This window comes from Quercus lobata, chromosome 5 (assembly GCF_001633185.2).
Source record: "Quercus lobata isolate SW786 chromosome 5, ValleyOak3.0 Primary Assembly, whole genome shotgun sequence".
Lineage (NCBI taxonomy): Eukaryota > Viridiplantae > Streptophyta > Magnoliopsida > Fagales > Fagaceae > Quercus > Quercus lobata.
In genome coordinates, this window is record NC_044908.1 from 70,865,650 (window position 1) to 70,878,862 (window position 13,213).

The window sequence follows — 13,213 nt, forward strand, 5'->3', positions numbered from 1 at the left end:
GCAGCCTCGTCCATCGACTCTATGAGGTCCTTTTTCAGCGTCGAGTTCTCCTTCTCCAGAGCCTCCATCTTGGACGTCAAAGAAGCCACCTTAGCCTCTTGAGTGAGACACTCAGAAGCAAGGTGAAGGCTCTCCCCAACACTTGACAAAGCAAGCTAGGTGCGTCAGTAAAAAAAAAAGAAAAAAAAAAGGGGAAATTGATGTGAAAAGAAACCAAGGAAAACGCATAAACAGCCTTACCTGCACAATCTTATGAACGTGCTGACTTGCAACCAAATTGAGAGGCACTCCAGAAAAGACCTTAAGGTCTTCAGCCTTCACAACGTTATGTGCCTGCTCCACAGCCACACCTTCGTCGTCAAAGACGGACAAGCCAACTCTCTCCTTCTCTTTGTCTTTGGCTGATAGTCTCAGCCTCTTTGATGACGGGGTAGGGATCTCCTCAACTGAAGTGGCCAGCGAAACCACCTGTAGACTCTCAACTCCAGAGACGATGGGAGTGGCATCTACAGAGGGGAGGACAGACGGACCCTTCCCCGTAATACGAACTCCCTTTTTACCAATATTAACCAAGGGTTCGTCCTTCTTGGACCTTATCTTGACATACATATCTTTGTTGAACTTGGTTGTCATCTCTTAAAAAAAAAAAAAAAAAAAAAGAAGAAGAAGACTAAGAAATCCAAAGTACGCAAGTGAAGGTCAGTACTGACGAGGTAAACACATACTCTTCTTCTCCTCGATGTTAATGCTGCGCAAAACGTAAGGAGATGGATCCGGGCCTAAGCAGTAGAAAGCAAGTGTCCGTGGTTCAAGGAGATCGTCCCAACTCTCAATCAACTTTGCGTATTCGATTGCCTTCTGAACACGACCCTGGTATTTTCTCTTCAATTTGGGGCGTTTTTTAACTGCAAAAGAAAGTGAACTAGTGGTTAGTGACGACCAAACATGCAAGACGAAAATAAACAGACGAGAAGAAACATGGACGCACCTAAGTTTGGGGTTCCCCACCGATGAAGTAATCTTGGGATATCACCCCAAGCCTCGCTAGAAGGGGTCTCAAAGTCATCCCTGGACACGAAAATGAAACGTGACTTCCAGTACCTGAATGACGAGGCTAAACCCTTAATGATTCTAGTCCCCCTCGTCCAAGGGACTAGTTCATAATACCCGTACTCTTTCGATTCCTTTAAACGGTAGATGTGGATGAGCTCACTCACTTTGATCATATCTTCGTTGGCAGCCAGCCAAATCTCCATACAATTGATAACTATCCTTCAGGAGTTAGGCATGAGTTGCTCGGGGGCAATGCCAAAGTGATCCAAGAGCTCCTTCACCAGAGGATGGACGGGTAGCCTAAGTCCAGAAGTGAAAGCAGCCTTGTAGAAGCATACTTCACCAGGAAAGAAGTGGCAGGCCCGATCCTCAGGACCAGGCCGATGAACGCAGACTCGCGCAGGAAACTGGAACCTATCCTTAAACCTAGCCATTGTGTCAGCGTCCAGCCCACACCCCTCGTTAAGAGCGTAAAAAGCCCTAACCTGACGAGGGGTGGAAACGGCTGTATCACCCTCGACCGGGCCGCCGCTAGACGACAACCCAGTGTCTAATTCACTGGATCTCACCTCCGACATCCTCCTCGTCTCTCCCTCAAACTAGGCCAGTGACCGGCCTAAAATTGGAGATAGCTCCCCTAGAACTACACTCAACCCACTACCTTCAAAAAGATAGTCCCCAATTAAAGGAAAAAAGTCCCCGGAAACACTCAAAACCGCCCCTAAGCGAGCAAAAAAGAAAGAAACTGAGGGGCAAGCTACCCAAACCTCAGAAGAACTAACCATGAAAAGGGATACCCAATCCTAAATGCCCACATATCAAACACGAAAACAACAAAAGTAAAAGACAAAGGAAAAATCAGGAATTTATAAGGGGGCCATGAAGAAAAAATTTGAGAAAAATCGAAGAAGTAGCGTACCTTGAAAAGCGGAACAGTCGAGGCCGGAGAAATTCATCGCCGGAGCAAGGTCAAAGTCGCCGGAGCAAAATCAGAATAATCATAGAAACAAGCAAAAGAGACAAACACTCGGAGCAGGAAAAGAAAGAAAAATCAGAGTGAAGGAAAAAGAAAAGTTTTTGAAACCAAAAATCCAAGGAAACTGAAAAGTAGTGGGAAACCCAAGGGTCATGCCATCAATACCCTCAATCAGCATGTGCCACGTGGCCACGTTCCATACTGTGCCACCATCATACATTAAATTCGAAATGAAACCCCAAGCGTCACAAACAACTCAGGAAAAGAAACCTTTCACCTTCTGTGGCCCTCATGACACGTCACTGGCGACCACAGAACCTGGGGGGCAACTGATGGGAGTGACGAGAACACATTACCTTGACGAGGTTAACCTAGTGACGAGGTCACCCCTGACGACAAACAAGCCATCACCGACGAGGAAAGGAAAGTCATTCAATGGTGCCAGCAAGTAACCTGGGCAGTTACGAAACCAGCAAAACAGACCGTTGGAGCCTAATAAAAGCCCCATAATTGGGCTGGAGGCGTTACAAAAGAGAGGCATTAACACCCGAACAGCTAGCAGTCAAGATCACATATATAAAGTCCTTACATTGGCAGCATAAGGTACATAGATACTGAGACTCTAAGAAAATACCTATTACTTTCTAGTTTTGTGAATTACTTTACTGTTCTAACTTTGGCATCGGAGGCGTTGTGGTATGCACCATACCGATGACCCCTTTTAGAAGATACACAGGTGCTGACGGGGAGTTCTATCTGCCTACTACGATTGACGAGTTTACACTTCATCAGTAATAGACATTATTGAGAACTACTTCCCCAAAAAGTCATAGGAACGTGTGAGTAGAATGGACGAGAGCATCAACAAAGTGTATAATATGGTGAAGTTTACGTTCAACTTGAACAAATTTCACCGAAATGCGCATGGGCAAAATGTGAGGAAGATAGTGCCACAAAACAGTGTATGGGGAATTGGGAAAATAGTGTTTATAACTTATATTCCATAGCATTAGCATGACACAATATTTTAATGTGACAAAACAATCATTTGAGCAAAGTCATGATATATATTAAAAAAGGTTTACCAAAAAAACAAAAAAAAAAGATATATATTAAAAAATTTGGAATGACCTTTTTTTTAAAAAAAAAAATCCATTAAAATTGCCAAATGTCATAAATGAATATAACAAAACAACATGACAGTCCCATGATAGGGATAGGGAGAGACTCCACATAGTAGATTAAAAAAAAAAAAAAAAGGGTGTGGATTGTGTCCAATGAGCACATTGGATTGTGGACATGTGTCTACTCTTGGGCACGTATCTGAATTTAAAAGTGTCCAGTGAAAACTTCCACTGGACAGAAGCCGGACCAAAAAAAAAAAAAATCAAATGTAACAAGAGTCAAAGGCTCACTTATATTAGTATATATTAGATGGTAATGCAAATTGTTATTCTAATTGATATGAAGTACAATTAAATGACCATAAATTGACTTGACCTAACAAACTCCTATAATTTAAAGATTAAACACAAGATACGGAAGCATGACGTAGATAAGAATGCCACAACTCAAGAAAGGGTGAAGTGGACTGGGTAATAATCTAATGGATCCCTATCACCTGTCTTGTTCAAGTCCTAGCTCGGTTAGTTGACTGTTGGCATATATAGATAAAAGATTAAGAAAATTTTTTGGTACCAGGTAAACATCGATCAGGAGCAAATTGTTATGAATGATAATGGATCCAGTCGCTGTCAGTATAACAGGTGAGTGAGGATATGGAATTTGTATGATAAATAAGGTAGTGTTAAGTGTCATGTGATTATAGTAAGCAAAATCAAAACACCAAGTGACAAATATACCTTGAGCTATACTTGTCACTTGGTGAGTTAATTAGTGTTTTTGAGTATTTCTTTACCATGCACTATTAGCCTTCATCCTTATAATGGGATAAGTAGTGGATTTGATTCCTTTATATATACATATCTTTGAACCCAGGCTGATGAGCTCAAGTTCCCTTAATTAGCTTGCCATTCCAAAATTGATCCCAACACCTAAGAATCAAAATATGAATTGATTGAGAAATGCCTCTCCCAGTGGAATTAGAAATTTTGGTTGGGGCATTAGATGTGCACATTTCCGCACCAAACATAACATTACTGTACAAAAAAAGAAAAAAAAAATCTATTAACATGTGCTCTTAAACTATTTATTAATGGATCACTTTTTAAAAAGTTTTAATATATAAGAAATATAGAAATCTATTAAAAATATAAGTTTCTTTTTTATTTTTCATTAACCAATGCTTTTATAGGGCATCCAAAAAAGGAAAAATAGTGAGTCTCGAATTTGGTCATAATTATGAGTTTAGAAGTTATCAAGTTGAAGTAGTGTATTTTATAAAAATGTTATGTCACAATATAAATAATCTTAATGTGCCCAAAAGTACCCCATGCTATTAATAGCGTGTTTAAATAAGTCGGGTCAATAATCATCCACATAAGGACCTTTTCCATTCATTAAAAAAAAAAAAAAATTAAAGGACAATTGTACATTTCCACGACATAAATAGCATTACTGTAAAAGAAGAAATATAGTACAAATCATATAAAGTATACTGCACTATCTGAGCCCACAAATGTCTAAAAAAATCTAACAATAATTGCTATAAAGCTATAAAGCTAAAGTTAAATCTCACGAATATAATTGATGAGGAGTAAGCAGCATTATCTGAATAAATTTCTTTACTTTAATATTTTCCTTCAAAAAAACCAAACCTCCATACCTATAAACCAGCTTTTTCTGATTTTTGAAAACCTTCCTCCCTCCCTTTCCTCTTCACAGCTTCAATTGATGGCTTCCACGGGAGAAAAAAGGGTTGTTTATAAAGATCATGAATCAAATGGAAAGCTGTACGAAGCTCTACTGAAAGAAGACACGAAAGCAGTTTTAAAACTCTGTGCAGATATGGAGGACCACGCGTTACACATACTGACCATACACGAAGACACAGTGCTCCACAAGGCCGCTTACTCGAAACAAGCTGACTTGGTACTCAGTCTTCTCAAAGAGTTGCCTCCCTGCCATGACAACAAATTGGGCCGCAAAAACCGTTCTGGAAACACAATCCTCCACGAGGCAGCTACTCTCGACCACGGAAGCTCGGTGGAGGTAGCAGAAGAGATGATAAAGAGAGATCAAGAGTTGTTAAGAATGCGCAACGAGCTTGGAGAAACCCCACTCTTTCGAGCAGCTCGCTATGGTAAAACTGAGATTTTCAACTTTCTGGCAGATGAAAGTTTAAACTATGGTGAAAAGGACATGCAAAATTTTGTTCAGAGGAATGACAAGACCACTATTCTTCACATCGCCATCCTTTCTCAGCACTTTGGTTAGTTCCCTCACTTTAGCGTACTAGTCGCAGGAAACAGCTTGTGAAATCGTATTTTCAAAACCCGATTACAGTACACATATTGTGTTTGTGTAACTAGCTAGCTATATCACCATTCTAATTGTATTTACATAATTTCTCCTTTGATTGTCTTGAATTTGCTTTGTGTTTTGGGTTGTGGTTTCCATACACAAAATGACATAAGAGCAGGTTTAGCTTTGGAAATCGCTACACACGGACGGTTCAAGTATTTGGTTGGTGAAAGAGACGAAGATGGGATGACCGCTCTTCAGCTTCTCTCATGCAACCCCAAAGCTTTTGAACCGGTGCGCAGGCGTGGATTCCTCAAGAGAATTTCCAGTAAGGGTAAATATCATATAGTCAACATAATCAACACTATTTTCCTTCTTTTCTCCTTCTCAGCAGATATAAATGGTGTGATTTTCCATTTTATATTTCTTGTCAAAAGGTAATTTTTTTTTTTGGTAATAAAAAAGGTAATTTTTTTATTTCATATATAATACTTCTTTAATGTCAAGATCCAGCTAAGGGAGGGTAAAACCATATAAATTACTCGTCCTGCTTATTCCACCTGGCCCAACTATGTCCCACTCGTCTTGTAGAGGTGACTAGGTGAGGATGGGTTTTGCTCCCCTGTCCTGTCTTGTCTTTTTTCCTTCTTGCCCCTGTTGCTTTATCTTCATTTTTATGCTCTCATAACTACTCACTTACTTTCTCTCACATCACTGTTCAAGAGAGTAAATTTCGTATCTGCAATTTTGGTAGGAGAAAATATTTTAATGCTTATTGATACTAGTATATTGTGATACTAGTATATTGTTTCGAGATTAATGCTATTTATAAACTCACACACACATAGTTGTATGAATGTATTTATTTATATCTTTATAACATGTTATTAAAATTCAGATTTTTTTTATTCTCAAAAAAAAAAAAATTCACATATTTTGTAAACCTAAATACATTAAACTAATGTATTAGATTAGATAAAATGTTTTATAACTTTTTTCAATTTTAATTTTTTTATTGTAACAACTAAAATACCCAAAAAAATCTCTTATTAGTTTTTTATCCAATATATTTAAAAGAGTACAAAGTACGAGTACCGATTTTATGGTTGATGTAAAATTTATATCACCAAATATGACTGGTATCAGTACAATATTGACTTTCTTGTTAATGTCGAAGCTACCCAATTATGGATAACTAATAACTCCAACCCCCTTTGTTTCCATTCCGAGTTTTTCCCACCCTATATGTAGTGGATGGGACACCTTGATCCAATTCCACCTATCCATGGTTGAACTCCTTCAATCATAGAGCTAGACATAATATTCTATTGTTGATTTAAACCATATTATTATTGTTATTATTAAAATTATTATTATTATTATTTGAGTGTGTCGATGTGTGCGATTGTAATAGTTTAGGGAAGTATTCTTACATCATAATTAATGTAAACTTCAATACTTACATAATTCATTTTGATACAAGATAAAAATTCTATTTCAGTCTAATTTAAGTGTATATGTGTATGAAACTCTCTCCTAAAAATTTAAACCTTGACCCTTGCCCCTACATAATTTCACACATATTGGCCATATTTTATTTTAGTATATCAACATTTTTTTTTTCTAGAAAAAGTTTCAACCTATTGTATCTGCTTCTGATAGTAACTTTTTAGCATTGTATCAGCACTTAATACATGAATTGTGTACATTTTGTGTAGTAATCAATGTCAATAGCTCATTGGGTGAAAGTCAAATCATTTTAAATGTATTTAGTTTTTATTTTTATTTTTTGATAATCTGCCATTTCATTAGATTAAGCAGAACAACAGGAGGTACAACAATCTTGTCTATAAGCCTTCAAGATAGGGGGAGGCAAATTACAGTTATTACACAAGAAACCTACTTTAAGAGTAATAGCATATTTAGCAGCAGAATAAGCTATTGAGTTTAGAGATCTCTTAACCCAGCCAAACTCACAATTATCAAAAGATACACTCATGTCAGCAGCATCACGAATGATGGAGGAGATGGACCAATCAATTGGATCTTTTGCTTTGGATAGGGCATCAAAACATATTTTTGAATCCCCCTCCACAATGATGTTGCACCAATTTTCAGCAATAGCCAAGTTTAGAGCCCACAGAATTGCAGCTACTTCAGCTTGAGTAGGAGTGCATAAATCATGAATTTTAACCCATAACTTTAACACCTCTCCAAACTCATTTCTTGCTACCACAACTAAGAAGGTAAAAGTCTGTGAGACAACAGCATCCACATTTAGTTTTATATAGTTTTTAGGAGGGGAAATCCATGAAGTCAATTTCTCTCTCCTATCTTTGTCCTGCTCATGGTCCAAAGCATTAAGATATTCCTTTACTCTGTTTTTTGCATTGTAAATGTAGAAATGATGTTGACCTCACTGCCAATGGTTTGAGTCACATTTAATCAATGTCCAATAGTTTGGTAGGTGAACTGAAAGTCATTCATTTTTAAATGTATTAAACTTTTATGAAAGAGTCATCAATGATTTGACGGGTCACATATACAGATATACTGTGTTGAGTGTTTACGTATGCGACAAAAATTGTATAATTTCTTGACGTTATATGCTCTCTTAAAAATGCAAATTTTTATTAAAATAATTAAAAATAAATACAATAATATGCTGCTAACTTCCAATCTTGAACTTCCTCCTAAACTTAAAAAGTACATTGACCAATAATTTAATAAGTTAAGGAGAGGTTTTTATATAAACTTATTAAATTACCAGTCCGTGTCCTTTTTTGTGCATAATTTCAATTTCGGACCAACAATATTGTAGTACAATTATTTAGTTTATTGGCTAATACATTTTTTTTTTTTTTTTATAACTTTTATATATAACTATAATTTCTAAGGCTACATCGTTAAATATAAATTGTAGTTAAAGGCATTGTTTTTGCCTTAGAATTTGTCGTTTACAGACTATAGTTCATCTTTAAGCCTTTTTTTAGAGGGATTTTTTTATTCTTTTTATTAATAATAAAAAAGATATTAAACCCTACAAATCCTTACAGACCTTTAAAATACAATATTGAATAGTTCTTTAGCAATGAAATTGCTTCAGGTTACTCAAGGATAAAATCTTTGCATGATTTGATGGATGAATTTAGAAGAGCCTGGAATTTTTTATTTACTTATAATTTTCTTAGCAATTATGTGTTTATAATGTCTATATAAAGCTACTAATTACTTTCACTCTTCAAAAGTCAAAATGTGCTGTAGTTCGGCCGAGAGCAATGACATTTCCAAGGAAAAGTTAAGCCATGAATCAGCGTTAGAGCTTGCCAAACTGTTAGTAAAAGAAGATACCTCGTGGGAGATCACTGGTTCTGGAATTGACACGAGTAAACCAAGGCTGCACAAATATGGAAGTACTGATGTTTCAACTACAAATGAGAATGTGGATAACCCAGATCAGCTGCCCTCTTCTATTTCTTTGCAACAAGTACTGGAACTTGGAGGAATTACGCCATTGTTTCTAGCAACTAAGTCAGGGTGCATAGAGATCGTTAGAGAAATACTTGAAATATACCCTCAGGCAGTTGAGCACATTGATAATGAAGGGCGGACCATATTGCATGTAGCTATCAAGTACCGCCAGTTGGAGGTTTTCAAGCTTGTGTTGACAATGGAAGTAGCAATGAGGTGGCTGGTTCGGAGGCTTGACAATGATGGGAACTCCATTCTGCATATGGTTGGAATAAAAAGAGAAGATTATGTCCCTGAAAAATTGCGAGGCCCTGCACTCGAATTGCAGGAGGAGCTGCTCTGGTTTGAGGTGCTATTTTTAATAACACCACTCTCATTTATTACAAAAACATTATCAGTCTACTTTTGTGTGTGTGTGGTTTCAATTGAAATCGATAGATGCCTGTTTCTTATATTTAATTGTGTACATACTGTAATCTCGTTTAAAATTTTAGCTGATATGATATTGGGTACATATTTCTGTAATCTGAACCATACAATAGGTCAATTTAAAATGTAGAAGATCCTAATCAACATATAAAAGTAGTTGCAACTAGCAATGGCTTTTAGGCTAACTGCATTATTTTTTTCTCAGTTTCTCAAATATCCCCTCAATAGCCTTATTTAGTTAAAAATAGTAAAATTTAAGTATAATTCCTTTGGTGCTGTATCCTAAACTTTTCAATTGAAATTATACTTAGTTTTGGGGAATTTACAATCTCTTAATCCAGAGGGATTTAATTGATTTAGCCTCTGATGTATATATAATCAAGATGGCCTCTTCAAAGGATGTATTTTTGGCTGGTCATCAATGTGATTCTCATGTATATGTTTATGCGTGCAGCGAGTAAAGTCTATCACAAAAGCCCATTTCATTGATCATCGGAACAAGAAGAAGCTTACTGCTGAAGGCTTATTTGCTAAAAACAACACAGAGCTCCGGAATGCTGCCAGAGATTGGCTAAAGCACACTGCAGAAGGATGCTCTATTGTGGCAGTTCTCATCGCGACAGTTGCCTTTGCCGCAGCCTACACAATACCAGGAGGTCCTAATCAGAATACTGGTGTTCCTGTCCTTCTCAATCATTCTTTCTTTGTGGTTTTCACAGCAACTGATGTACTCTCACTTACCTGTGCTTTGACCTCAGTGGTTATATTTCTTTCAATCCTCACAGCACCATTTCGATTAGAAGACTTCAAGCATTCGCTTCCCAACAAGCTCATGCTAGGCTTCACATTTCTTTTTCTCTCCGTTTCAATGATGATGATAGCATTTTCTGCAACGATCATCCTAATGATACGTAGCAAAGAAAGGTGGACAAAAATTCTCCTCTATTCCCTTTCTTTCCTTCCAGTTGGCATCTTTGCACTAGCATATTTCCCTCTTTATCTTTCTCTGTCAAAAACTTACAAGTACTTGCTCAAGAAAATAATAGAGGCTTTTCCTTGCCTTACTATGTCTACGGACACCTATTTCTTCTACAGCAATCGAAAAGCCGAAACTCGTAGTTCCTCCATTCGCCTTCAAGGTGGGAGCAATAATAATTCCTGTCGAGACAACTCAGTGGGAGAACACTGGGGTTGCCATGATACATCACAGACCATGCAATTCTCGGTTTAAGAAAGCCAAGTTGTTGAACTTATGAAAAACAGTCTTCTGTCTTGATACGCGTGGGAATTCTTCATGGGCACTAGAGAGACAGACAGTGTTGATATGTATATAACTCTTGAATTTATGGTTTCTATAATATTTTTTGGTCTGATATATAGTATTTAATCGACTCTTGAATTTTTGGTTACTATGGAATTGTTCTAGCCCAAAAAAAAAAAAAAAAAAAAAAAAACTATATAAACACTTCGATTTAAATACTATCTGGACTCGCTCTTGGGTCTTAACTGTCCAAAGCTTCCTAAGGTTGCTAAAGAGAATATAGAGGCAGTCAACTGATTAGAGGAATGCCTCTTTTTTTTTTTTTTTTTTTTTTTTTTTTTTTTTTTTTTTTTTTTTTTTTTTTTTTTTTTTTTCATTATATAGAGTAACATTCCGTGAAATAAATTTATATAGTTTCCTAAAAAAAAAAAAAAAACCCTTAGCATTTAAAAAGAATGTTTGAGGTTGTGATGAGTTCCACCTGGTATGAGTTTAAAATAATACTGTATCTTTTAGTGCTCTCGAAAGAATTTTGATTTTACCAAAAAAAAAAATGTAAAATCACTGTAGGGATAAGGACCCAAAATTGTATATTGGGCCTTGAGCCTTAGCCGAAGATGTTGATTGGTCCGAGGACGAATAAACAATTGTAAGGGTGTTAAACTCAGAGTCTCATAAGTAAAATGCAAATAGAGGTTGGAAAAGATGGTCTGAGGAGGAGTGTCTCCTCGGATAAACGAAGCATAGATCAAATGTATATCCTATTGCTCAAAGTAACCTTCTAGGAAATTCCACCAATAGGGACATACATTATGAATGTACTGGAAGAATGGGAGCTAAGAAATATCTAAGGAAAAACTGCTACCATCGCATTGAATGCTCTGCAGCTAACTTTCTAGCTGCATTTATATGGAGAAGACTCCTAAACAATGTTGTCTTGACTACCCCAACTCACAAAAGGTCAGAGGGGGTGTTCGATGGGACAAACACTCAAGGAGTGACCTGAATGATCAACAAATGGAAGGCCAAAATCATTGAAAGGAAGATATATAATGTAAGAAACCCCTGAGGAAGGGGAGATCGAAAAAAAGAAGAAAAAAATACTGTAGCAATCAAGAATTGCATTTGTAACCAAACTTGAGAGTAATATATAAGAACTAATCTCCTCAGACTTTGCCGAGGACGATTTTCTTTAGTTAAAACTTGTCTATTTTCATTCTCTTATCATCAAGATCTACCCTATTTATTGTTTGATTCATTAAAGTCCAGTTTTCTAATCCACTCTTTACAAATTCATTATTTTGGGCTATTTGGGCCTAAGTCCATCCAACTTTTGGGTTAGAGACCCAAATCTGGTCCTTACAATCACTTTCACACATATGATAATCCTTGAACATAACAGTTGTTACACTTTATGAGAAACAGGAGGAGTGTTTGACAAACTCAAGATGGTAGGCTAGAGACCTCTAGTATGGTAATAAGATGTTAAAATTATGTGATTAAATGTTAAAATTGACAACATAGTGCGCAGATCAGGGTGTGGTCATGAACTGACAGACAAGGTGTTCAATATAAGCAATATCCAGTCGTGTGTTGGTGAAATAAATCAAACTCTCAGCCAAGTGGTTCACCACCTGTGGCACCTAGTTTAGCGCTGGTTTCCTTTGGACTATCAATTGTCTTATAGTCAGTACAGTCAACACGAGACACAAGATGATAGCCTGATAGGCATATATATATATAGCCTCATAAGTAATTACATCACTCAAAGTTCACATACATTATAATTGACAACCATTACATGAATTATCAAAAATAAAAATTTTAAATCTTAATGTCTCCTTAAATACACTCACCTATATTCTTCTCAAAAAAAAAAAAAAAAATACTCACCTATATAATAATAACAAAATACATAATATATATACACTTGATACAATCAGTTATATTGTATAATTATAACCAAAATCCTTTTATATCTCAAAAAATCTTCCCCCATTATATATAAATATATATATAATAGTACAGTTTTTTAGTTAAAAATCAAACGAGTACTATTGAACCTATTTAATTAAAAAAAAAAAAAAAAACCATAGCAATTGTGACCAAGTGGGCGGCTGAAGATACAAGATAATGACATATCCTATTCACTTTCGACCACAAATTTCAAACTTGCTTAGTGAAACACATAGGCAGATGTATAATAAGACAAGGTAAAAGTAGGAAAATTAAAAAGTGAAATAAAAAAATAAGAAGAAGAAGGAGAAGTGGAAGAGGAGACAATCGAAGAAGAAGCAGCAGCAACAGTACTGTCTTAATGTTTGGCACAACCCGTAAACATGGCACAGCTTTTTAAGGGTTAGGTTTGGTCTTAGTGGGTTTGGGTCATAAACGGGTCGAACCAAAGTTGACATGATAAAAAACATGTTATAAGTAGGTCAATTCGCGTAACTTGCAATAAACACGTGTGATACGTCAATTTATTTTTGTCAACCTGAAACAACCCATTTAACAAAACTTGTTTAACTCGTATAACAAATGAATATTCATTTTATTTTCTATTTGTCAAATAAATTTATATCCAATATATATTTTAGACT

The 13,213-nt window shown here is 36.3% G+C and overlaps 1 protein-coding gene across 4 annotated transcripts; it reads left to right on the forward strand.

Annotated features, from left to right (window-relative positions):
- Positions 1-4,737: 4,737 nt before the first annotated feature.
- Positions 4,738-10,733, forward strand: LOC115992620 (ankyrin repeat-containing protein At5g02620-like). 4 transcript variants are annotated; one of them, XM_031116845.1, is made up of 5 exons: positions 4,738-5,420; positions 5,631-5,786; positions 8,701-8,907; positions 8,941-9,272; positions 9,807-10,733. In XM_031116845.1, exons 1-5 carry the CDS (start codon positions 4,739-4,741, stop codon positions 10,581-10,583), a joined length of 2,154 nt encoding a protein of 717 aa, XP_030972705.1. In that variant the 5' UTR covers position 4,738; the 3' UTR covers positions 10,584-10,733. The 4 variants fall into 4 exon arrangements, with proteins under 4 accessions (XP_030972705.1, XP_030972704.1, XP_030972706.1 ...); XM_031116846.1 differs by having other exon boundaries at positions 4,739-5,420; positions 8,701-9,272; positions 9,807-10,276; positions 10,448-10,732; XM_031116844.1 differs by having other exon boundaries at positions 5,631-5,780; positions 8,701-9,272.
- Positions 10,734-13,213: the final 2,480 nt, after the last annotated feature.

What these genes read in the sequence shown, in the direction of transcription:
- LOC115992620 (XM_031116843.1), top strand. Translation starts at nt 4,739, where the DNA reads ATGAGGAGTAAGCAGCATTATCTGAATAAATTTCTTTACTTTAATATT. An exon ending in CAAGAGAATTTCCAGTAAGG is followed by an intron (nt 5,787 to 8,700) that starts GTAAATATCATA and finishes ACTCTTCAAAAG; the next exon opens with TCAAAATGTGCTGTAGTTCG. An exon ending in AGGAGCTGCTCTGGTTTGAG is followed by an intron (nt 9,273 to 9,806) that starts GTGCTATTTTTA and finishes TTATGCGTGCAG; the next exon opens with CGAGTAAAGTCTATCACAAA.